This window comes from Oenanthe melanoleuca, chromosome Z (assembly GCF_029582105.1).
Source record: "Oenanthe melanoleuca isolate GR-GAL-2019-014 chromosome Z, OMel1.0, whole genome shotgun sequence".
In the NCBI taxonomy this organism is placed as follows: Eukaryota; Metazoa; Chordata; class Aves; order Passeriformes; family Muscicapidae; genus Oenanthe; species Oenanthe melanoleuca.
Window position 1 is genome coordinate 66,421,825 of NC_079362.1, and position 22,294 is coordinate 66,444,118.

The 22,294-nt window shown below is 39.7% G+C and overlaps 1 protein-coding gene across 1 annotated transcript in view; it reads left to right on the top strand.

Moving 5' to 3' along the window:
- Positions 1 to 15,969, top strand: part of MTMR12 (myotubularin related protein 12) — a 31,940-nt gene extending 15,971 nt beyond the window's left edge. Inside the window, exons 8-16 of the mRNA XM_056514165.1 lie at positions 418 to 493; positions 4,085 to 4,191; positions 6,328 to 6,452; positions 8,955 to 9,033; positions 10,616 to 10,686; positions 11,652 to 11,824; positions 12,497 to 12,664; positions 13,490 to 13,651; positions 14,641 to 15,969. Coding sequence (XP_056370140.1) covers positions 418 to 493; positions 4,085 to 4,191; positions 6,328 to 6,452; positions 8,955 to 9,033; positions 10,616 to 10,686; positions 11,652 to 11,824; positions 12,497 to 12,664; positions 13,490 to 13,651; positions 14,641 to 15,216 — 1,537 coding nt within the window. The 3' untranslated portion in view covers positions 15,217 to 15,969. The remainder of the gene's footprint in view (positions 1 to 417; positions 494 to 4,084; positions 4,192 to 6,327; positions 6,453 to 8,954; positions 9,034 to 10,615; positions 10,687 to 11,651; positions 11,825 to 12,496; positions 12,665 to 13,489; positions 13,652 to 14,640) is intronic.
- Positions 15,970 to 22,294: the final 6,325 nt, after the last annotated feature.

The following is a 22,294-nucleotide window of genomic DNA, read 5'->3' on the forward strand; positions in this document are numbered from 1 at the left end:
TGGAAATCTTGATATATTAAATTTCATTCTTGAATTAGAACATGAACTGCTTAGGAGGTGTGGAAACAGAACCAGTCATTTAATACTGCAAGAGTATCTTTTAAAACAACAAAGCATGTGAGAAACAAGGTGGTCTAAGCAATCAGTCTTAGAGGTTACAATTAATTGCACCTTTACAAAGGCAGGGGAGTGTTGCAATGAAAACAGTTGAGACCTCAGGGCTGGGGAAAAAAGCCTTATTCAGCTGAAGATAAAGGGACAGCTTTGCAGACAATAGAATTATCTAGTTGAAAAGATTATTGTGAGATGAAGATATAATTAGAATTAGAGCTAGAGCACTCATGATTATTAAAAGGAGCTTGGAGATTGTTCTTTGTTCAGTTTTTGAGACCAGGAAACTCTTCTTTCTTGTCTTAGGTTGCCTTTATATTTTGTTGTTCCCATATGCATTTCTGAAGAGAGTATCTTGAAGTACGAAGGCAGAGGCATTCCTGTGAGTATATGTGCATGGCTGAGGGTAAGACTCTTACTGAGATGGCAGAATTTCAATTAACATTGCAGATGTTACTGCATGTTGTTTTGAGAATTTGTATTTAACAGTTTTCGTGTGTACCTGTTCGTCTACAGAATGGAACAGATGTTTGATACATTCTGTATTTCACTTTCATTATGTTCACTGTGAACAGTGTAATATATAGCAAAACATATGTATAACATATACATAAGATAACAGCAAAATATATATTTACTGTTCACTTTCCATTTACTAATATCTTATAGCCTACCTGTATTACCAGCCTGTCTGCCCATCAGCCTGTTTTTCATGAGGCTGTGCTGAGTGGCATCTGGCTTGGGCAAGATGTAGGCCTTGAAATGCTATTTGGATATTGAGATGAAGATGGTGCATATAAGGTGTAGCTGAACACCTCCAGTTACATGGCTTTGGTTCTGCTAAGTGCTATGGCTGTAATGATGCAGTGTTTTTATAATGTCAGGTAGCCCAACTGTGTCACAGCCTGAGGTGTCTCCTTAAACCTGAGATCACCCCTGGGGGACATGCAGGTGGTCTGGAACCCAGTTCTTTCCGATCCCACCGATGAGAGACTGCAGGAGGCTGTTCTTAGAGGTTTTCGTGGTTCTTTATTGTTCCTTATCTCAGGAATGCTTTGTCCAGCGAACAGCGCTCTGCTCACCAGACATCCAGGGCAGAATCTGCCTGGCAGAGGCAGGACTTATCTTTTATACTCTAAATTACGTGTTAGATATTTACAATTAATTCCCAATACACTTCTTATTGTATTGTCTAGTTTTGTCCCCATCCAGTCAAGGGATGCCAAGGTGGCACTTTACCATGGATGGCATGGAGAAGAAGGAGGAAGAAGCATACCACACCCCAAATCCTCCATCTTGACCACAAGCCCCTTAATATAAACATTTCTAAAAATTCACTTTTCTATCTTCTAAAAGTCTAATTTATACTCTACTTATTTTTGTGACTTGTAATTCTTCCTGCAATGTTGGCACATTTCTCCAGGGACCCAAGTCCAGCCCCCAGGACCCCTGGGCACCATGCCAGGGTCTCTGACTCCCTGCCAGGGGTGTCTAGAAGCACCCAGGGAAGCCAGGGGAACACCCTGGACTCCAGCAAACTGAAGAACTAGTTCTACCAGTCCAACAGAAAATGAAGTTAAATGTACGGGTTTGCAGCCTGTAGCAAGTGGGGTTTGGCTTCCTGCCTCGTAGTTTAAGAAGCCGTAGTACAGAGAAGATGGAAACAAGGAGCAAAGTAATGTCACTTGTGAAGTCTTACCTTAGTTACTGTGTGCCCATTAAATTTGTCAAGGGAAGCCATGTTCATTCTGTGCTTGTATGTTAATTGGTCCGTGGAGGAGATAGTACTGTAGTGTCCTGTCTAGAGGTCAAAGTAGTTTGGTTCACTTTTTCTCAGAGTCAGAGACCTATTACACTGGCTCTTACCTAGAAACAGAGTGTTTGGGATTTTTTTATTCCATTTTGGGTTCATAGAACTGTAAAATAGTTTGGATCTTTAAACATCATCTAGTCTAAACCCCCTCTGGAATGAACTGAAGCATCTTTTCCTAGATCAAGTTGTGCAGAGCCCTGTCCAACCTGGCCTTGAATGTTTCTGGGGCATCTACCACCTTTGTGGGCATCCTGTTCCATCCAGTGTTCCAGCACCCTCCTTGTAAAGACTGTCTTCCATATATGTAATTCTAAATCTACCCTCTTTTAGTTTGAAACCATTACCCCTTGTCCTATCACAGCAAGACCTATTAAAAAGTTTTTTCCCATCTTTCCTATAAGCCCCCTTTAAGTAATGAAATGCCACAAAAAATCTCCCCAGAGCTTTCTCCAGGCTGAGCAACCCCAAGTCTTCAGTGCATCCTCACAGGAGAGGTGCCTCTGACTATCTTTGTGTCTCTCCTCTGTGCTAGCTCCAGCAGGTCCCTGTCCCTCCTGTGCAGGGACCCCAGCTCTGGCTGCAGTGCTCCAGGTGGGTCTCACAGAGCAGAGCAGAGGGGCAGAATCCCCTCCCTGCCCTGCTGCCCACGGGGCTCTGGATGCAGCCCAGGACACGTTTGGCTCTCTGGGCTGTGAGTGCCATGGCTGGGGCATGTCCAGCCTCTCACCCACAGCACCCCCAAGTCCTTCTGGGCAGGGCTGGGCTGGGGCTGTTCATGCCCAGCCTGTGCTGATACTGGGGTTGATCTGACCCAGGTGCAGCACCAGAACTTGGTCTTGTTAAACCTTATGAGATTCCCATGGGCCCATTCTTCCAGGTTGTCCAGGTCCCTCTGGATGGCATCCTGTCCTTCAGGTGTGTCAGACATCTCACCTTGGTGTCATCTGCAAACTTGCTGAGGGTGCACTTGCTATCACTGACTGTGCCATAGATGAAGGTATTAAATAGTCCTAGTACCTGGTCCCAGACCCTTGAGGAACACCACTCAGCAGTGATCTGCATCTGGACATTGAGACATTGGCCACTACTCTCTGGATATGACCATTCAACCAATTCCTCATCACTGAACAGTTCATGTATGAAACCTCTATCTCCCCAATTTTGAGAGAAAAATGTTGTAGATAACCATGTTAAAGGCCTTACAGATATCCAGATAGATGACAACATTTGTAGCTGTCCACTGTTCAGAGGCCTTGTAGAACTCTTGTAATTGTTTCCAAACTCTTTCTGTGAAGCTAGAGTCAAGATAGCTGGACCATATTGAATTGGTTTGAGAAGACAATGGAAGGACAGTATAGTAATTTTTTCCACTCTTGATGATTGTGAGGTTTCTGCATCTTTCTGAGGTGTACCTCTTGGTTACTGTAAATTGGTGGCAGAACTTCAGCTTCCTAATTTCATTTGGTTAATATTCCTGGTAAAAATTATTCTTATTCCCTGTTTCAATGCAAGTTTACAGATCATCTTGAGAGCTTCAAGGAGTAAGTGTGTATGAGGAAACTGTGTAAAGGGAAGAAAGAAGCTTTGAGAGCTGGTTTGCCACAACAAATACCTATGACCATGCTATCTGATTCAGCTGTGGAGTGTTTAATACTTTATTTCATATGCTTAGATTACTCTTTATGCATAGTTCTTATGGAAAAACATCAGTGCATCTATTGTGAGTTATCTGAAGGCTGAGCTATTAGAAAAACCTACAATCTGCATGGAGAAACTGATGGATACTATACATATATATATGCTACTTACATATTCTGTCTTGCTGTGGCATACATTCTGACCATAATTTGGCCATAGACTTCTTGATCAATTTTTTTTTACCTGTGAGGGAAGTTGAGAAAGTAATGTTTTGACATAATCTGACATTTTATTTTTCCCTGTGTCTGTGTAAAGCTTAACTTAAAACTTGCAAGTGGTAACATAGTTTACTCAGGCAAGTAATTTTGGTGCAGCTGTAGGAGTTTGCTTGTATTGGTGGTGTTATTAAATACACTAAAAATTCAATGAAGCAAAAGCACACAGAAATTTTGAAATTACTTGAGCAAATACCTTGTATAGGACAATTTACTAATTTGTCTCACCTGGTAAATCTTTCTGCAGATTTGGTGTTGGTCTTGCCATAATGGTGCTGCTCTTCTCAAAATGTCTGCATTTCCCAAAGAACAAGATGACAGCACTTCACAAATGCAAAAAGCCTTCTTGGATGGGTCAGTAATAGCTATTCTGTCCACAACACTTTGCTTGGTATGGACCTTGCTTCTCTTTTTCCATATATGCTATATCTTTTAAGCTTTCACACATCAGGAAACAAGCTCTATATCTGAAAGTAGTTTCCTGTAGTGGAATGTGTTTAGGCTCTTGACCCAATGGCATTGGTCACTTTTGCATGGTAGGAACTTCACTGAGGGACTTTTCTGTGGAAGTACATACAGATGTATATCAGAAATGTGTACAAACTGTGGTGTGTTACTTAGGTAAAGCAGCAGCAAAGCCTGTAGGGTTTAATGGCTTAATTGTTTTGCAAGTAAGAGAAATGTAGCCTCCATCTCTAAATGTGCATTTGAGTTTTTAAGACTCTGCCACCTTCATGTTCTTAAATAACTTGAGACAAGGTGATCTAAAATGTCTGAGACAGCCTAAGCAGTTTCCTACTGCAGCTTTCAGGTATGAAGGCAGACAGCACATTTTTCACATGGGGTAGTGAGCTGAATTAGTTCAGCAGTTTGAAAAGTGACAAGTTTAACTTGAGGGAAGGAGCACAGCTGTCTGACTGTTATGGCAGTGACTTCTTGCCCTTTAATTTTAGCTTTTTTTTTTTTTTTTTTTTTTTTTTTTTTTTTTTTTTTTTTTTTTTTACCTGTTGTTTGTCCTGGGCAGAACTTCTCTCTCAGATCAAACTCATGTACAATCTGTGCATTGTACATTGGCTCCTTGCTCCTCATAGACCTGTTAATCACATGAAACTAACAGAAAACAGCTTGATTGAGCTCTTAAAGCTGCTTTTGTTAATTATACTTGCATAGGGAAGAGTTGTGGCCCTTCCTGCAGGTACTCTAATATTTCTACCCTGAAATGAGAAAGACTATATGACTTAGACCTGTCTTTAATGCTATCTTGTGATGTGAAAGTAAATAAAACTATCAGTAAGCTGTAACAGGGTATCCTCTGATATTTTGATCCCTTCTCTGTGGCTACTTGAACTTGGGGCAGTATTGCTGGTTTTCTTTGCTGTGCAATACTGGTGTTTAATCGCTGGAGTCTGAAATGTATCTACAGATTGGCCATCAGGGTGTGTTAAAGTGCCATTATAGTAATAGCCTGATCTCAGGCACGGAGCTGATGTTGACAATTAGCAGTTGATCTTTTTAAAAAAAGCTGTTCAAAGTCAGAACTTCCAGCCTAAGTCCTTTACTGCTTCATTTGGAAGAAGTATTGTATTTGGCCAGCAATTTCTTTCCCTCCTTTCTCTGATCTGATGCATCTTCCAGTAGGTCTGGTTACCCTTGTTTCTGATGTGGACCCCTGTAGTTCTCACCTAAAGGAGGTTTTTGTGCTGCAGCCTGCAGGAAGCAAAGCACTCTGTCCTGCCTGGAAAAGTGTCCAGAAGGCCTCACTTCTGAAGTATGAGCTAGAGCAACTTTTCTCAGGTTTTGATAATAAAGAAGCCAGTATGACAGCAGATGTAGTTACTATATTGATGTTCATCTGAGTTCTGGAACCTGAGTGGGAGGGTCTGGGTCCAAGCCAAAGCATCATCTGGCCTGGTATTTTTATCTCTCCTTCAAGGGAGAAAAAAAAAAAAAAAAGTAGATATATAGGGAAGTGCAAGATACATTGTCTTGTTTGAATCCAAACAACTGCCTTTACTCATGTGTTTCATTAGAAGACCTGGCATCTAGGTATCAATCTGCTTGGCAAAAGTCAAAAAGAAATTGTAAGCTTCTGCTGTGAGGTTTGGGTGTTTCTATCTATCTCTTCTTTCAGGATACAGCTCTAGCAGCCTCCTAGTAAAATGATTTTGAAGTGTCTGGTGAACAAAATACTAAAGAAACAGTAATAAAAATCAAGTAGTGCTTGTAATATTCACAACTGCACAAATAGGCACAAGTATAATTTTATTGCTGTCATGGTTAAAAGCATCAAATATTGTTATAAGCCTTTAGGCAAGTTTCCAGACAGCACTTAAAAATGCATGGAGGTCACTAGCTTTCCAGAGTGTCTATCTTCTGGTATTACAGCTCTTTGACAAATCATGCCTTTTAACTTTGCCTTCAATGATAATAGTTGATGCATTATTTGACTTGTGAAGCAGAAGGCTTTAATCTCTTGATGGTTTGATTTAGAATCTATAAGACAATAAGCAAACCTCCCTATGAGCTCGTGAAGATGGATGACTTGTCAAGCAGCCTTCCATCTCTGCAAGATATCCAGACTGCATACACAAGATTTAAACAGCTGTTTTTGATAGGTAAGTCAGACTTTAAAGCAAAGCATAACAATGATGTTCTGTGTCTCCTGAGTGCAGTAATTTTCTTGATTGGTGTCTTAATTTTGAGGGCTGTTAAAAGCAGATTTTAAAATATGTAACTGAAGACTGTGCTTATGTCTGGGATGTGAGTGAAGGTTTGTAGTTCTTTGACTTAAACCACCTTTTGCTAAGCTGTCACAGGATCTGAAAATTACTTTTGAAAGCATGGAGTCTTAAGTGTTGGAACACACTAGCTGGAATGAAGTTTGTGGGGAAGGTTTTTCAGTCTTCTATGGCCAGCCTTTTAGCCTTTGGGCTCTGTCTGTAGTAGAGACTAAATGCTAATTAATTTTTGCCCTAGGTTTTGTTACACACTAGTCACATCTCAAAACATATGAAGCTGCTTAAATTTTGTCCTTCAGAAAGCAGTAAAATGGAAGCCATGTGAAAGTATGTCTAGGCTTTTAGACTTCTTTCTTCTGAGACTTTCCAGCTATTTTACTGTCATGAAACACTTCGACCTCAACTCCTGAGATGTAAAAAGCTCCACTCCACTTTTAATATGAGGTATTTGAGTTTCACACTGAGGATTTTGTCTCAAATACACTGTCAAATCCACAGTGAATCTTCAGAGCTAACAATAATTACCTTCTTTTGTGATTTCTGGTAACTCACCTCTGTAGGAAAAAGGCCAAAGCTTGAATTTAAGTCATTCAACCTGTTTTCGAAAAGACTGTGTTTTTTGATGATGTAATTGCATCATTGTCTTTTATTCATGCAAAAGGGAGCATGTTGAAACTGCAATCTAGTAAGTGTTGTTTTTGCAGTTTTTAAAATAAGTTTGTTAGTAGACTGTACCTCACTGAGTATAGCACTAGTCACTTGTAGTCTGAGAAAAGCATTCAGGTAACCTTTTGCAGAAGTACTAAGATCTTACAGAAATTTACGACCTTAGTACCATCTTTTAAAGTCTGAACACATTAACCATTACTTTTGTTCTGCATGTGCCTAGTTAATATGGTACAGGCATCTCGTCCTGACCATGGCACTCACAGCCCAGAGAGCCAAACGTGTCCTGGGCTGCATCCAGAGCCCCGTGGGCAGCAGGGCAGGGAGGGGATTCTGCCCCTCTGCTCTGCTCTGTGAGACCCACCTGGAGCACTGCAGCCAGAGCTGGGGTCCCTGCACAGGAGGGACAGGGACCTGCTGGAGCCAGCACAGAGGAGGCACCAAGATTATTAAAGGGATGGAGCACCTCCACTGAGTGGAAAGGCTGAGAGAACAAGGATTGTTCAGCTTGAAAGAGAGAAGGCTCCAGGAAGACCTTCTGGAATCTTCCAGTGCTTAAAGCGGCTGCAAGAGAACTGGAGAGGAGCTTTAGATGAGGGCATGAAATGACAGGACAAGGGAAAATTGGCAGGTTTAGATCAAGTATTAAGAAAAAATTATTTATTGTGGGGGTGGTGGGATTTGGTGAAAACTCTGTCTAATGGAACAGAGCTTTGAAGATGCATTTTCCACTTTTGTGGAGACCTAGTTTTTGGGGCCAGGGTGAAAGAAATTGAAGTGCAGAGACATAGAGGCAGCACAGCTACAGGAATAAAACATGTATATGCTTTTGAGGTGTAGGTGAAAGATGCAGTGGAGACAGAAGTGTGTGTAAATGTGCCAGAATTGAGCACTGGAAGTGTTTAGAGACTCTGGGAGGTGTTGCACAGAAACATATACTGAAGCTATTGTGGAAAGGGTGTGGGAGGAGGGAAGTGTGAGTATCTGGTTTTTCACTAGTAGAACTGTTGTAGACCTTGTGCTTCAAGGTTTGTCTCATGCAGGAAACGTAATCTATTCTGGTTTTAACTGACTATATCAGCTTGTGAAAGCTTTCCAGTATTTGTTGGCTGGCTTTGATAGAAATAAAAGCAATAGACACTTAGGCAGCATTTGAAAAAAGGTACGAAAAGTCATAGTGAAATTCATAGGATTTTAATGACTCTGTGGTATTGAACCACCGTATTTTAATGCCTTTTTTTAGTTGCAGGAAAAACTGTTTAAAATGTTTTTCAGGTAGTGTTACATTCCATGCATTTTTATAACCTACTTCTAAAATCCATTGATGTTTCTGGCTCTCATGGTAATAATTTTCATAATCCAGCCTCTTTAAGTTAATTTTTATGTAGATCATCATATCTGATTAAACCATTTTTATTCCTTTTCCATTTTGTCAACAGATTTATTTACCTGATTTGATTGCCATGAACCTTCAACATACTTTTTCTGTGGTGCTACAAAACTCTGCTGGTGTTTGTAGGAGTACTTCTCTTCCTTGTTTAGTTGCAAGATGTCAACTTTAATAGTGATTGAGATTTGCTGACTCCATAGCATTGGTTGTTTTGTATCTGTTCATAACTAAAGAGTATTTCAGTGGATGACTGTTAATTATCACTGTGTGATACTGTGTACGTGTGAAAAAAACAATTTTTTGCTTCTCTCTTTTTTTTGCAGATAACAGTACAGACTTCTGGGCAACTGATGTGAAATGGTTTTCGTTACTGGAGAGCACAAACTGGCTAGAAATAATCAGGTTTGCTGTATCTTCAGTTTTCTGTGTTTCATATTGTTGGTAATTGCATTTGTAGTGGGTTTTCTAGCTAGTTTCTTGAAACTGAATCACATTCTTTACTGCCAGTAGGAAAAAAAATTAGGACAGACTTATGGTCCCATTTATATATATTACTTCTGCAACTTGACAGTTTTTAACACTTTTTAAAGTGTTTTTAACAGTGCAGACTTGTGTTAAGCTGTCCACTTTAAAGGACATGAGACGTATCAGATCATTCCAATCACAGTTCTTCCAGAGAGCCAGTCAAAAATACAGATCCAGTAGTTTCCATCCTGCACTGTCACCTTCTTTCCAAACTCAAGAATCCTGTTTGTTTCTTGCATGAAACTATTCTGTGTCTGACTGGCCTTGCCATTCTTCTCTGTATTCTCTACTTCTGTAACGTCCTTTAGGATGGGATGAAGTGCAATGTTCAAGATAGGCCACCAATTATAAAAGGACATTTCTTCTCAGTTTTGTCCCCCTGCTGTGCTGATTGTTCCTTAAGTTCTCTTTTCTTCTTTCAGCAGTCCACAGTGAGTAAGTGTTGGAATGGTGTTGGCTAACTTAAGGCTGCTTGTAGTGGAATGTTGAGGAGTTTTGTTTTCAGTGTTATTTTGTGCTAGCTCTTTTGCCTGTCAGTTTATTCTGTGATCTGCTAATTACCATGGGGTGCTTCTGCAGTCAGCTCCAGTCCCTTCTGGTCTTAATAACAACCAATAAATATTGATAGTTATTAACTTGTTAATCCAGAATTTAAATGTGTGTGCTGATTGAAAGGTTCTAGCAAAGACCATGTATGTTGAGAAATTCTTTGACATAACCAAGATCACAAGTAGTTTAAAGTAAAAGCCAGGCTGGGTTCCTATCTTTAGGCTGTTTTGAGACTGGTCATTTCCATACTTGGATCCAGTTGATTCCTGGATCAGCCTATTCTTGGCTCTTGCAGTTAGTAGGAATGCCTTGTCATGTATTCTAGATGACAGAACAAAGAAGAATCCACACTTAATAAACTATCAGCTTCTATTAGTGACCTAAGATATTGCAAGAATCCTAATTTGTGTGCAGGCCTTTGTTAAAAGTAACTAACTTTATAAAGATCTAGAAACCAACAGTATTACATTTGGTTTTATGGGATCTGTTATTCCACTCAGTTTTCCTTGTGTAATAATGTTCTCTGCATAACTTTTGTCTACAAAAGCTGATTGCTCATCCTTCCCTCTGCCTCTTAAAACCAGATTTTGGAAGAAATGTAGTGTATAGTACATTAGAACATAAATGTGTGACTCTTTCCAGGATAAAGATCTGGTTCTTAGCAATTGCAATACTTCAGTGTGTGATGGCTGCTGTTGATCCAGAATACAGTATTGTATCATAGCAACTGAAAATGCATGGTTAACGGCCAAATAAAATGTTCTTGAAGCTAAGCAGTTCTTCATTTACACAAACTGAGTGTGGGTTTTGTGTTTTAAAGAACTAGTCAAGTTTCAAGTATGGCATTCTAACCCTATCTAGAGGAAACTAATATAAGAAACTTAACTCAACTTTTCCTGTTCCAAAACAGGAGAGTCTTGAAGAAAGCAATAGAAGTTGCTGAGTGTCTGGAAATACAGCATACAAATGTTCTCCTTATAGGTAAGAATTTAATGAAATAGTCCTATATATTGATTTGTTTAATTTTGAAGTAGCTTAAGCTGTAATTAAGTTTATAATTATGGTAGAGACTTGCTAAAACTCATACAGCACTCGAGTAATACACCTAAATCTCTCACACTCCTGGAAATGCTTACTATAGTTAAAGAAAATATGGTAAGCACAGTTCCAGGATATGAATGAAAAAGCTGCTGATAAATTGGCAGGAGAGTCTTGCATAAAGAAGAGGTAACATTCTGGTTTCCCAGTTTATTTTATTTAAGGTTTCCTATAACCTTTGCTATACTTTAATGGGCAGGGAAACAATATCTACACAAAGGGCCTTATGAAAACCTTGCAAAATAACCTTTATATTTTCTACATACATGCTGGATATTCCACAGGTTCCTTATTAAAAATGCATGGAAGAGTATGCTTACTGTAAACATGTTGAGCAATTTATTTTCCTAGACTGAGTAATCACATATAAAACCAAACCTCAAGGTAACCATTACATGACTCTTGGATTGGTAATTTAGTTGGGTTTTTCACATATATTGCCATTTGAGAAACCTAGGGCAGGAAAGAAGTGTTTTCTGGAGGCACCTTTTGGAAAGGTAAAGAATGTATGTTGCATGAGGAGGCAGTTTCACATCTTGGAGGAAGAGGTGTGGAAAATAGGAAAGATAAGGACAAATAACTGGGTTGAGTGGCAGTGTGCTCTTGTGGGAGACTGAAGGGCACAGGCAAGTTATAGTAGTAAAGGTTGGGCCTTGCAGGTTTTATTGTCAAAGTACTTTCCTAGGATAAGCATGTAAATAATCTTACATTTGGAATCATAGGTTAACTTCTCTTGGACTTGCAAAAATGTCTGTGCTGCTCTATCCTGAAATACGATTTCATTTATGAGAACATGGCTTTGCTTTATTACACAAAGTGCAGAATGTGGTTTCTGTTCTGCTTTGTAGAAGAGACTGCCACTGATCTGTGCTGTGTAATCTCAAGTCTGGTTCAAGTGATGATGGATTCATACAGCAGAACAAAGTCAGGGTTTCAGAGCCTTATTCAGAAGGAGTGGGTGATTGGAGGACATTGCTTTTTGGATCGCTGTAACCACTTACACAAAAGTGAGAAAGAGGAGGTATGATTTCCTAAATTGCTTTACTTACTTACTATTTGTAAGTTGACTCAGCATGAGGAGGGTTTTAGCTGTTAGTCCAGAAGTTCTAGTTACTCTGAAGATGTTTTGCGTTCTGTTTTATGATGTTTGTACAGTGTCGCTGTTTTTGCTGTTTAGAGGTCAGCTATGGCTTTATTATTGAAGAGAACAAATGTAAAATTTCCCAGTATTGGAGTTTTTTTAAAGTCATGTGTCTTATACCCTTGAAAATTGTGTTAAATGGTAGTAGCATCCATAGAAATAACTCAAGTTAATTCCTGTCACACCTGGAGATCAACTTTATACTGTCTTGCTTTGGAACTAGATCAGATTGCTATTTGAATGGAAGTAATAGGTGTAAACTGACTAATTCTGATCAAGAATTGCTATAAACTAGTTTTGCATTACCACCTTTGAAAGGCTGCAGCTTTCAAATTCAGAGTAGAAAGTGCTCATCTCTTCTGTCAGTAATTGGCCAAGGGTAGCTCAGATAATATTTCAGATCTCAGACAAATATATATGCAGCAGTTCTGTAGTTAATCAGGCTTCTTGCCTTAAGACTTGTATTTGGAGACACTGCATACTATAAAATAAATAGTTTGCATGGTGGAACAACAACTTTTTTTTAACTGATGAAAAATTTTCTTTACTTAGGCTCCTGTTTTTCTGCTCCTGCTAAATTGTGTTTGGCAGCTGGTACAACAGTATCCTCCAGCATTTGAGTTCACAGAAACTTATTTAACTGTCTTGTCAGACAGCCTCTATGTGCCTATTTTTAGCACTTTCTTCTTCAACTCTCAACATCAAAGAGACACTAATAAGGTAAGGGTTTGGTATTTTGTTTGGATGCAGTGTGTTGGAGAATGAGTTTGACCATCAAACAAGGGACACTCAAAAAAGCTAATTTCCAACAGCACCTTTTTCATTACTCATTGAATTGCCTTGAAGGGTGAACAAGGGCAATTTTGGCTATAAGGAATAAAGTTCATGGCTTAGGAGTTCATAATGACAGAAGGAATACATTGCCTGTAATATGTAGCTTATGTAGCTGTAGTGTCCTGTTTAATGCCCTTCAGTGAAACTGGAGCTCCTTAACCTAGAAGGAATATCCAGCTGTCTGGCAGAATAAGTTATCTATGAAATTTCTTGTATAGAATATTCTGTTGTATGCCAAAGTCAACATCTCCTGAATGTTGATTTATGTTTGGTTCATGCTCGTCTCTAGCCTAAGAAGCTGGGAGCAATGGGAGTATCCTTTGCAAGGGTGCACAGGGACCAAAGGAGAAAGTGAAGATTACTGTCTTTCATACAAATAAACTGTTGAACACAAAATCTAGGCCAGTAGCACTGCATGACTGGAGTTACAGCTTTTGGTGTTTGGAATATCAACAGGCCCCTTATTTAAAGAACCCAAGTGTCTGTCTCTTGCCCAAGTTTCAAAACTTTTTTTTCTGAGAATATTTAACTTTATTTTCATCTGTGAAAGTCTGATTGCACTGTTGTTGTTCAGTTATTGAATACATAGAAAGCACAAGTGCTGTTGCAACTCTGTGGCCATTTTTCTGAAATGCCAGTTTCTTAACTTCACCTTGACTTGGTCAGAATTCCCTTCTAGCAGTATTAAATGTGACCTGTTTGTTTTGGCAGAGTGGGGAAAGCCTCAAGACACAAAGTGGTCCTTTCAGATTCCTTACTGTGTGGGACTGGTCTGTGCAGTTTGACCCCAAGGCCCAGGCTTTTCTGAACAACCCTCTTTATGCAGAGAAACCAAAACCAGATAGAAGTCAACGGAAGACTGCACGGTTCAAAGTAAGATATGTGCTGCTAAATGATTTTTTATTAATTCTAGAAATATTTTGCACATCTCTTATTTCAAATGTACTCACAGTGAAAGTATTGGTGCAGACTTTTTTAAATTGACAAAATACATGTATAGCTCAGACCCACCTGGATATTAAGAACCCAGTTTGCATCCACCTCACTTGTAAATAACTTTTATAGTTCATAGCCATGAAGTTAGGGATTCTTTTTCTTCATACTTCTATGCAAGTCTGTTGACGTCACGATATTTAATATTCAGGTGAGTTGCAATGATGTGTTTGAAGAGTTCATTTAGTTGTTCCATGGAGTGACTGACTGAATTACGTAGGTTTGTGATTGCCTCCCTAATTTTGTCTGAGTGTGACTGGCATGTGTGTGTGTGTGCACTTGAAGTAGGAGGGGGACCAACAACAGTAAAAAAACTGTTTGGAGTATTGAGGACTATGAAAGGATCACCTCATTACTGGCACGTAGCACTAATTCTGGGAAAAATTTTTGGAGTTGCCTCTTTCTATTGCAATTCATTAGTTAAATTCTGTCCTGTATAAAGCATTCTCATGTGAGACACTGCCAGTATGATCTACACCATTAATCTAGTGCAATGAGAGACCACTGGATAAAAACCTATAAATAAAGTGCTCTCTGATTTCTAACTAGCTTAAACTAAACATGGACATTTGCAATACTTGAATGTAAGCAAAAGGTTTGCCTTTTCCAAAGAAAATTGCTTTATCAGTGTTACTTTTGGTTAGTGCAGGGAGGGAAGCTGGCAATATTCAGTATGCTCTGTGAAGTACTTGATGTATTGAAAAGTAACAATTTAAACACAGGCACTGCTTTTCTATATAGTTCAAGTGACTATTGCTTGCAAGAGGTTTCTGAATACAACTTCGTTTTTCTTCCTCTTAAAGCTGCTTTCTGAAGTCCCTTTCCATTAATATTTAACTGAGTATTTTCCTTTTTTTTTCTGCTTAAAGCATCAACGGCAACTTTCTTTGCCACTGACACAGGCAAAGCCTTCCACGAAGAGAGGATTTTTCAGGGAGGAAACAGATCATTTAATCAAAAACATTCTGGGTAAAAGAATTGGCAAGTTCATAAATTCTTCAGATGAGCCCCCTAACAGCTTAAGGGAGTTTTATGATAGCTGGCATAGCAAACCTGTCGACTACCACGGTCTTCTGCTGCCGCGCATCGACGGCCCCGAGATCAAAGTCTGGGCACAGCGTTACCTGCGATGGATTCCTGAGGCCCAGCTTCATGGTGGTGGAACAATAGCTACAGCTGCCAAGATTTTGGACTTGATGGAGGAAGTGCAAAGCCTGCAGGTGAAAATGGATGAAGAACGCAGTCAGGCTGTTTCTGGAGACGTACATTCTGTCCCCATGCTGAGAAATTCCGCCCGTTTGTCATCCTTGTTTCCATTTGCTTTACTGCAGAGACAGTCTGTCAAACCAGCTTTACCCACCAGCACCTGGAAAGACTTAGAAGATGAAGACGACTTGGTCAAGAGGGATGATGAATTCGTTGATCTAAGTGGGGATATGTTATAACGTATCTAGATTACAGTATGGATTGTATGTGGCTAAGCACTGAGTTTTAAATGTTGTGCTGTATCTTCATATAAGGAACTTGAGCATCTGCAACCTGTTTAATAGGTTTGTGAGGTTAAAAATCCCTGATTGGAAAAAATTACTTGCTGTAATTAACTGAGGGTGTTTTGAATTTCCATTTCGCTCTAACAATATTTATTGCAGAAACATATTTTTAGCATAGATGTAATAAAAATGGGAGTCCTGGCTGGAGTAACCATATGGCCACTCTGTTAAAATAAAGAAAAACAGCAAAAGAATACTTTCTGCTCTAAAGGTAGAATGTTAAATGCATGTGGCAACAAACATCCTTTCTTAACATCTCTTTCCCCTTATGCTAAAAGTACTGGGGTGGAGTACTGTGATTTGCATTTTCCCCCCACACATAAACAGTGAAAGATGCAACTAACTGTGCACTCACAAATCACTCATTGGCAGTTGAGGAATACTCTCGTGGTCACCAGGGTTTTTCTGTCTGCTGTTGGATAAACACAAATCATGTGCTTGCCCCTTCCCCTTTGTCAGTGTTGGTCTTTGTGGTGTCACGGTCACAGGTTGGCTCCTCTGAGCCTGTGCATGCACTTATCTCAGATGCAAGAGCTTAATGACACATTTCAAGTCTTAATGTATGGCTGCTGTGCTACATGCCCTTGCTGCCTTGGAATATTAAGTTTGCTCTTAATTTTGAGGAATGAGATTTCAATCTGCCATGAGTATTTTTTCTCAGTTTGAGTGAGACTTTAACTTTCCCCCATTGATGCCAGTTGCCTTTAAGGCTTTCTGTAGCTTGTACTGAGACTCTCCACATAACAGGGAAGACTTTTTTCCTGTAGTCCTGCAGCAAAGCAGAATTTGCAGTCTGTTACCACTTGTCATGAGTTGGTGGTACAGCTTATGAATGTGCTGTTTATAGAACACTTGTGTCCTGTTGCTGGATGTTACAACAGTACCTCAGTGAAAAAAGCCATAAAGAAATGCCTGTTGACTTGGACCTACTGTGTGTATGTTTATACAAATTTTTACTGCAAATAATTATCCTTTGTAAAGCTGAATATTATTGGACTGTCAGGTCTGTTTTGAACCCTTAAATTCTGTAATACCCAAGAACAGATTCAAGTCCTAAAATCAGTTACACTGAGAGATTACGGATTGAATATTTTTTCTGTTCTCATAACAATTTAGAAATCCATGCTGGAAAACTTAGCTGGTGGATAAACTGTTGCTTAAATTTGATCAGCTCAGTGAAACTGGGGATATTAAACTTTTGTTACTGACTTATTACTTCATACTGAGTTGTATTAATGTATAGCAACAATTCATCAGCAACCCTCTAAAAATAAATTCTTGTAACTGGGAAAGGGGAGAGCTTGATGCAGCTATGCCAAACTGAAGCTTCCCAGCTCTTAATTGCCTTAAAGTCTTAGTGCAAGGACAATACTTGAGTTTGTAGTGTTTTATTTAAAAATACACTAGTACTTAATGCTTCTTCTGTGATATGTATGAACTTTACAGCTAGCACTTGCTAGAATGGGCTGTACAGCACATTTCCTTCAGGCTGAGTTGTAATTCATGTGACTCATGTATGCAATAATATTTGCATGTTGAATGAGCAGTGTATTATTACGGTAAAGAAATACTTGTCATTCTAAGGTCATTTGGGTTCAAGGGTGGGGTTTTATAAACACTGCCATTAAAAAAATATTGAAATGATTTTTCTATACTTTTGATCAAACTGTTGTAATATATCAGTCATGGAGATTACATATTTGTATTAAAGAACAGATGTTGGACATCTTATTTGTACATAAGTTATCAGAAATATATATAGAAGAGAAGCATATATCTGGAATTGAACATGGGAACACTTTTAATGTAGAGTAAGTACCATTGTTGTTGGTTTTCTGCACTGAAGGATTGGAAATATACTTCATATTTTTGCTCCAGGCTTTTGTTTATACCTCCAAGTTCTAACACTGAATGCAAGCTAGCAGTTTCACAAGTTTATATCTTCTTTTTTTCCTTCTTTTTGTTAAATACTGTTACTTCTCTATAACAGGCTATTTGAAGAGTGTCAATAAAATATACTTTGAACTATTCATCCTGATATAAGAATGTGTGTTTAAGGTCCACTTTGCAATTAATGCACTAAAACAGAGCAGACTTGATAATCTGCAGTGGCAAGGCTTTTCTGGTTATATCCTGATTTTTACATTGTGTTACGGGGAAGCTGCTCAGTTTTGATCTGGCTGCACTTCTGGAGAGATGCCACCAATGCAGGAGAGAGGACAGTTCAGTGCAGTGAAGTAGGATGGCTGTGGGAAGTTAAAGGTGATCTAGAAATTGTCTGCTGAGTGTCTGTATTGGGGGGGTTATTAAAGGGTGTTTGTTACTGTCTTAGCAATGTATTTCTCCCCTGTCCAGGGTGAAATTTGTTCTTGCATTGTTACAATAAGCAACTTCTTGAAATTGCCACAGGGGGGTGTTTCTCAAACCAGATGTGTGTTTGAGATGGACTGAGGTGGCCACAGTAAGCTGTGGAGTACAGATTTTAAAATTCCACTATTTTCAAAACACTACAGATTGCTAGTCCCTGGTCAAAAGCAGCACTAGTGCAAATCACACATTAAAAACCCATGAATGTCACAAGACTGTGCCAGCCTTGTTCTTGAAGCCCCACAGAGCAATAGCTGTGGGTCACGTTGTACCACAAGGTGTGCCTCTGCCTCACCCACACCTGCTAAAGACCAGCAATTGTACTTTGACCACTTGGCTTTGATTTAAGACTGTATTCACTATTGAAAACGTTCAGCTATTGATGTGCAGCATAAAGAAATGCAAACACGTACTTCATTAAGGTGCTTCCAGCCAGCTTGCCCTCCTGGCCTTTTGCTCCAGCTAAAGCTTTTTCCATTTGTGCTAGAAGCACAGAAGCATAACTTCTTCCAGAGGTCGGTGAATACTTTCTGCTGATGACTTCTTAAAATGGATTAATTTTGTCACAGCAGAGGTCACCTTCATTCTAAACTACCTGGAGAGCTTATGCAGTATTTATGGCTGGGTGCTTCTTTACAAAAAGCTAGTTTTGCATAAAACTCTATTTAAAAATCATGTGAAGGACTTCATTTTCGGAGACAGGAAAGAGATTTGAGTAGTGAACTTAGCTGAGTCTGAAAAGAGCATTTGTGTACAGAACTATACATTCTCTTCCAGGGTGAATTGGGGAGATACGGGGAGTGGAAGGGGCAAAACCCTTCTTAGAGTCCTGTGTCCTTTTTCTTGATTTGTAATAAAGTCAACATGACAAATGCTTTTTGCCAGCATTTGTAGGATGGCAGAACTTGGGATAATAGAGTTAGCTTGGAGAGGAGTGGACACAGAAGATAAGGAGAGCTGATACTTGAGCTGGAGAGATAGTTCTGTGGGGAGGGCACCACCGTGTTGAGTACAAAGGCAGTAGTAATGGGGTTCTAAAGCCTGTGTTTGAAGAACATGGGTAGACATTTACACACAGTTCTGAGCCCCAGAGGACTGCCTCTGCTTGGGAGGTAAGTTTGACTGGGATCACAGCTTTAATTGTGCTGTGGAGGTTTAGAAGATGTAATAGAGGACTGCTACTATCTTGGCAAGCATTTGGATGGGCAGTGGATGCTCAGTGGTGCCATGGTTTGGCTGTTGTGGAGCCCTGTAGAACAGTAAATGCTGGTGCTCAACTGCAGCATGTCACTCTGCTTCCAGCTAGCATTTGGTTTCCCTGGTTTTCATGTAGCAACCCAGTAAAATAAATAGGCACTTATAAATAGGCACTTAACTTAATGTTACCCCTCAATGCTTAAAGCAAGTGAATAGTGAATAAGACACGCCTAGGAAACGCATTTGTAAATTTACTTTGTGAACAGCAGATCTAGGAAGGCTGATTTCCTGTGCCCTTGGCTGGCTTGGCCATACCACTCAATCTTGTCCTTTGTTCTGGCATTTCCTGCCCTTGCTTATGCCAGAACATCTTCAGTTTCATCCCTGTCCCTAAGTTATGTACTGTTCAAGCAGTTTATAGGTTTGTCACTGCTGCTGACTTGCTGGGCAACTCGAACTCTGTGATTTGGTTCCTGGGGGACCAGGTAGATGCTCATGACTTGGCACGGTCTGGCCATGTAGCCTCCAGGTTGCCTGCTGGAATCCAGCAACTTCTGAAATAATTTTTTGTCAAGTACCATCAAAATTATTTACTGGTTTTCAAGGCAGATGGGTGGATTAGATGCCTTGTGATGTTAGTAAGGAAATCAGGGTAGAAGAATGCAACAGAAACCTCTGTACCTGCGTTTCAGGCATGATCCAAATCTGCAGCTCTCAGGCTAAAAGAATGCTCTGCTCATATAAGAAAATCTGCCCATTTACAGTGAAGTGAGGCATCCCAATTTTCTCTTAAAGCAACTTCTTTTAAATCTTGCATTTTGTCTGTTTCTGGGTCCTGAAATAAAGCTTTTGTTATACTGTAGGAGCCAAAATTCAGTCTGTGGAACCACTGAATTTCCTGGAAACCATCTGATACTTCTACAAGTTCTGAAACTTAAAAACCTTATTGCTATCTGAGGAAAATTTCCAATTAAGAACAGCTAACACTACTAGAACTAATGTATGGCTTTGCTAATAGAGTGTAAACCTTCAAGTCTTCTTAAGACTTCTAAAAGTTAGAACTCCATGGGCTCACTTTGCAATCAGCGGGACTAATTTCCTTTTGTTTTACAGACATTAATTGAAAGTATGTTTATGCATGAATGTGATGACAGAGATGCTAATTTTATGGAGAGAGTTTAAGTGCTCATTGCTTTATGTTTTGATGATGCAAGAATATATTTCCACTCTCACCCTGACCCTAATTCATAAATCAAAACAGGATGTTCCTCACTACCCTCCTTGAGTTCACTGTACACATGAACCCAGTTTGTTTCCTACAAGGTACTTTCTGTATTTTCCAATTTTCCCTCCCAGACTTTCCACTGTGGACTAACCATTAGAAAATATTCTTGCTTTTCTGATGATGGTTCATTTAACTTTGGAAAAGACTGGTATAAATAGGTTTTATACCTTCCAGCTGTACTTAGTTCTTCCTGTTGCAGGAGGTTGGAATATTTGAAAGCCAGACAAGAAGTACCACAGATGACTTAAACAGTTCTTGAAGTACAAGGTCTCTTATGTCTCTGCCAATACAGAGTGTGGTCTTTCTGGAAGTTGCCATGTTGTTGTTGTTTTTATTATTATTATTAGTATTATTATTATTTAGAGTGAGTAAAATCCTCCTGCACAGCACTTTTTCACAAATGAAAACTGCATCAAAGAAAAAGCAGGGGTAATAATCCCAAAATGTGTTTTCTAGCGCAGCACATCTCCTGTAGATTCAGCACTTTGCTGTGATGGTGCCTACACAAGTGACAGCAGAATGATGGTCTGTCCTCCCAGCAGGTTTGGGACTAGGTTACACTCAGTGTGCAGCAAATGCAGGGAGCTGCCAGAGGGAGTCTGCTAATCACTGCCCAGCAGTGCCCTCACACCATTGCTGCTTGCCAGCTGATTATATAGAAATTGGTGTTTTGCTTTTGTGGATTAGCTCTCCATCAGATCAGCTCTCTGATCCAAATCACCCTGTGGGGATGCAGGAGAAACAAGAGAAGCAGATTGTTTGAGGATGCCCCTCTCACTCGGCAGCCTCCAGCTGGAGCAGATGAGGTGAAAGGTGGAACCACAGGTGCAGGAAAAGTCACTCTCCAGCTGCTGTGCTGCTGAAAAAGAGAGAAATCCTGGGAACCACCTCTGATGTGCAGTGAGCTGAATGCTGTAAATAGCGTGCATGGCCAGATCCAACTATTTAACACTTCTGAGGGAAAGCAAAAAGACAGGGAAGGAAAAAATACAATCCAAACCAGCTGTTTTTTGAGGTTGCCTGTAAAAACCTTACAGGATGATTTATAGTCCAGTTGTATTGGATCTGACCTCTTTGCCACAGCAGGAAGGTAGGTGAGGTGAGCAAACCCAGTGAGCTCAGTCTACGGCCATCAAATGTGTTCTGATGCTCTTCAGGCCTGGGCTGGCAAAGTCTTAAATACCATCATGCTGCCTGGGCTGTGAGTAAGCAGTGATTGAGGGCAGCTGCTGAAACCAAATCGTGTTCTGACTTGTAATTTAAAAACAGCCATTGCTCAGAAAATGGGTTTGGATTCCTGGTGCTTTCTTGCTGTTCTCTTCAAAGCTTCAGCCACACATAGGTGAGCTGATTGGTTACTCCCCCACACTCCTTTAGCATATTTTACTTACTTACTTCTCATTTGTATTTAGATTTAGATTCTGCTCTGTCTATAATCTGCCCATTATCTCTCTCAGGTGTAGAATCTAGTACTTTCTCTAATTTTCCATGAAAATGTATCTACCTAATGTTGTTCTGAAAGCAATGGTCCTTTTTATGTTTCAAATTATAGCTGAATAGCTGTCTGGCAGAAATGATGATAAAAAGGGCAAGTTAGTGAAATGAAATACAGGAATAGTAAAACCATTACTCAATGGCTTGGTATTAAGTAGAGGCTGCATGAATATGGCAAATGTCTGGAGTTCTGCAGGCAATAATGAATGCTAGAAACAGCTGAAATAGAATTACCAGGGACCCAGAATGACTTAGGCAGCAGGAAATGACTGAACATAAACTTTTTAAAAAATCTTTGGGTCTTATCAAAGTAGTAATAGCCCTCCTTGTGGCAGTTGCTGACATTAATATTCTGTCTAGGCTGATGGACATCCCTCTCCTCCTTGAACGTTTTCCCTCTCAGTTATTAATATACAACTTGCTGCTTTCCATCTCCAGCTTCAGAAGGCAAATGTCTCCCCAGCTACAACACACTGAGGGAAAAGCTGACTGACATCTTTGCACTTATCAGAGAAGCATTTTAAATGGCTGCTCCCTGCCAAGAAATTTATTTTGAAAAGTTACATTTAGTCAGTAAAACAACACCTGAGTGTGCCAAACTAGTGTTGAAAAAAGGTAAATTAAACCATA